Source organism: Entamoeba nuttalli, assembly GCF_000257125.1.
Source record: "Entamoeba nuttalli P19 unplaced genomic scaffold asmbl_5077, whole genome shotgun sequence".
Lineage (NCBI taxonomy): Eukaryota > Evosea > Mastigamoebida > Endamoebidae > Entamoeba > Entamoeba nuttalli.
This window is the reverse complement of record NW_008577225.1, coordinates 1-3455: the sequence shown is the minus strand read 5'-3', so window position 1 is coordinate 3455 and position 3455 is coordinate 1. Positions and strand designations below refer to the sequence as shown.

At 24.5% G+C, this 3455-nt stretch overlaps 1 protein-coding gene across 1 annotated transcript; it reads right to left on the bottom strand.

Moving 5' to 3' along the window:
• Window positions 1-113: 113 nt before the first annotated feature.
• Window positions 114-2630, bottom strand: ENU1_118870 (Ras GTPase-activating protein, putative; the record flags this gene model as incomplete). The annotated part of the gene is made up of 4 exons (XM_008859763.1): window positions 114-1956; window positions 2008-2180; window positions 2272-2392; window positions 2458-2630. 4 exons carry the CDS (start codon window positions 2628-2630, stop codon window positions 114-116), a joined length of 2310 nt encoding a protein of 769 aa, XP_008857985.1.
• Window positions 2631-3455: the final 825 nt, after the last annotated feature.

Here is a 3455-nt window from a genome sequence, read left to right as displayed (position 1 = left end):
CCACACAGAATTAGATTAAATGATATAAGTAAATTCTTTTATTTGAATAAAAAGGAGAAATGTTCTTTGTTTTTGATAACAAAAAATAATGTAGATTAGAATTAATTAAAACTTTAAATGTTTATTGCCGAAGTTTTACAAAATTCACCTGATATTAAACTTTGAATAACATCTTTAATTCCTATATCTTCTTTTGAAATATTATACTTCTTTGTTACACTTTCAATAACACCTCCTTTCAAATTTTTATATTCAAAGAATATTGTTTTAACATCCTTATTTTTTAAATTATCAATAACATACATTTTTTCTAATGAAGCGTAAAGAATGTCATGAGATATTGTATTTCCTTTAACAATAATAAGTCTATCAAAACAAATAACAATTTTATCAGAACCTTTTTTATAACTTCCTTTTTTTAGAATATCATAAACTAATTTCGTTTTTGTAAGAATTTCTTTATAGAAGCAAATAGCAAACAGTTGTGTTAATAATATTTCTCTTGAGTTCATATTTTGTAAAATATATCTTCTTTCTGTTTTAGAAGTATTTGACTTTTTCTCTTTTGGTGTAATTTCATTAAAATGAAAAATAATATGAGGAATTTTTTCATAAGCATCTATTTGAGTGAGTGAATTTAAAGGGATTTCATTTAGAATAGACTTAGATATAGGATCAATATTTAATAATACATCAAATGTAATTAAAACTATTCGATCCTGTGCTTTACCTTTGGGGTTTATTTTAAGTGCATGAAATTCTCTTTTAATAAATGCTTTAGAAGAGTCTGGGATCATAATCTCTGTTGTTCCAAATATTTTACTTAATTCTTGCCAGTCATCTACAATATCAACTAATTTATTCCATCCAATAGGAAGTCCATAAACACCAGAATTAACAACCATTGCTTCTAACATCTTTTTAACATTTTTTCCAGCGTGAAGAATATATGAGTGAACAAAATTATTTTTCATTTGTTCTGGTATAAGAGTGAGTGTTGAACATATATCAATAATAATATTCTCAGTTACTTCTTCAGTAGAAAACCAACTAAAGTCAAGAATAAAAATATATTGTTGTTGTTCAACAGCGTTTGTAAGAAGAATCATTAAAATATCAATAAAATCTAAATTTTCATTCTTTTTTTCATTCGAATTTAATGACTTTAAAAATACAATAAACTTGTGCACAACAATATAAAATACAAGTTGTCCATTAGGAAGAGAATCTCCTCTATAAAATATTTGATCTTTTTCAAGTAATCTAACTAACTCCATATCACTTTGTTCTCTATTATCTTTTTGACTTTTCTTTGTATAAAGAAATGGTGGAACACCAATAACATCAAATGCTTCTTCCATAGAATTTCTTTCTACATCATTAGCATTAATTTTTTTATTAGCAAGTTCATTATGTAAATAATATAAAATTTGATGAAGTGAAAATAATTTTGTTATTTTAATATTTGCCACATTAATAAATTTAACAGAACCATCAACAGAAGCTGTCATAATAATTGTTTGAGTACTAATATATTGGTTATAATCTTTAACCAAACTAAAATGTTCTTTACAAAACTGAAAGGTTTTTTCTAAATATTTTTCTTTTGCTATAGTTACTTGATTGGCAATATTTTGAAGAACTTTAGTTACTAGAATCAGATTTCTTCGTGCTTTTGGTGATACTTTACTCTCTACACCAAGAAGACCAAAATTTTCAGGAGATGCAATAGCTGGACAAAATAATCTCAAGAATAAAAATCCTCCTACTATTTGAGAAGGAAGCTCTTTGTCATTTTTAAAATATTTTAAACAATTCTCCCAAAGGCAATTACAAATAGTTCTTATTTCAATAGGAACATCACATCGAGATGTTGATATATTTTCTAATATTTCTTTACATGTAGATTGAAGAGCAGCTAAATTACTTCCTAAAATTTGTCCTGGAAGAAGTTTTCTAAAAAACATTATTATTTATTGTTGAAAGAACAAAAGGTGTAAAACAAACAGTTCATCTATTTCGAAACTTTGGTTAGTATTAACCATTTTTAAAACACTATTTTTAAGTGTTGTACTTAAAAACTTTTTTGAAGTAATTCTTGCATAAGCAGTTAAAATACGAGTACAAAGAGTGTTTTGACGAAATAGCTCTTCTCTAGAACGAGATTCTTCAAATTCTCTCTGAATAATTAGTGACTTTTTACTTTTATTTATTTTGATAACTAATAACTAATCAACAGAAAAAGACATAACAAAGAATGAAACGGCAAACATTGATAAGAAATTTAATAAAAGGAAGAATTCTATCATTCATTGTGAATACTTGAATAACAATATTAATGTACTCATCTAAAACATATGAATTTAAATTGTCTCCAATAAATGCAGCCAACCTAGAATTGTCAGTGTTATAATGGTATAAAAAAAGTAATAAAGAACTTCATATTAAAAGACAAACTCTAAGTTTTGAGCAATTTTATTTACTACCCATGAATAATGTTGAAACACAAAAGAGAATGACTCACTATCCCAATAATATGTTTTTCCTGTTTCTTCTTCGGTTGGGTTTAATGAGACGGTTTCAGCATTAATATCAGAAGCAATAGAAATGAACCTACCGAATGAAGACATAGAAATAAAATATATTTTTCAAGTTCTTTTTTAATAAAATGGTCATTTCAACCAAAAAAATTCAAAAAAGTATATAAAACTGTTGATTGGTTTGTTAAGATGTAAGTACAACCCAAAATACCACAATAAAGAATTTCAAAATCCAAGAAAAAGCTTTGTTGTACAATTTCATCAAAAAATAAAGGACAAAATTCACTAAATTTAATCCAATAAGAGTTGTCCTAACCTCAATTTTTGAGTTGTAGTCAATAAAAAAAAACAACAAATTGATTGAAAATTACTTTGCTACGGAAAAGTAGTTGAGAAAACTACTTTTTCAATACATGCATAACGTTATAAAAAATTATTTGAAATATTAATAAGGAATATATTGAAAAATGAATCTATCATTTGTTCATTGGTTATTAAATAGTTTTAAAAACAAACAAAGACAAATTTAATTTTTGAAGAATATTTAATAACAATAATTTTCCTTGTTTTTAATTAAAAATATTGAAAATCCTAAATTATAGTACTTTACTTATTTCATGGTTTAAGTAACCAAATACAGGTTGTAGTAATCTTCAATAACTAAAGCAAAATGAAGATAATTCATTGAGAAACAAAATATCAATAAACAATTTAATTGAAGTGTGTTGATAATCTTTTTATTTATTAAAAAAGAAGGAATAAAATAAAAATCAAATAACCTTCTTCATAAAGAAAAAAAGAGGTTTGTTAAAACAATTTTCCTAAATAACAAATAAATTGATAGTAAGAAATAAATTACATCGAAATAAAATTACATAGTAAAATTAAATGGCATTTGTTCATTTGGAATGAAAT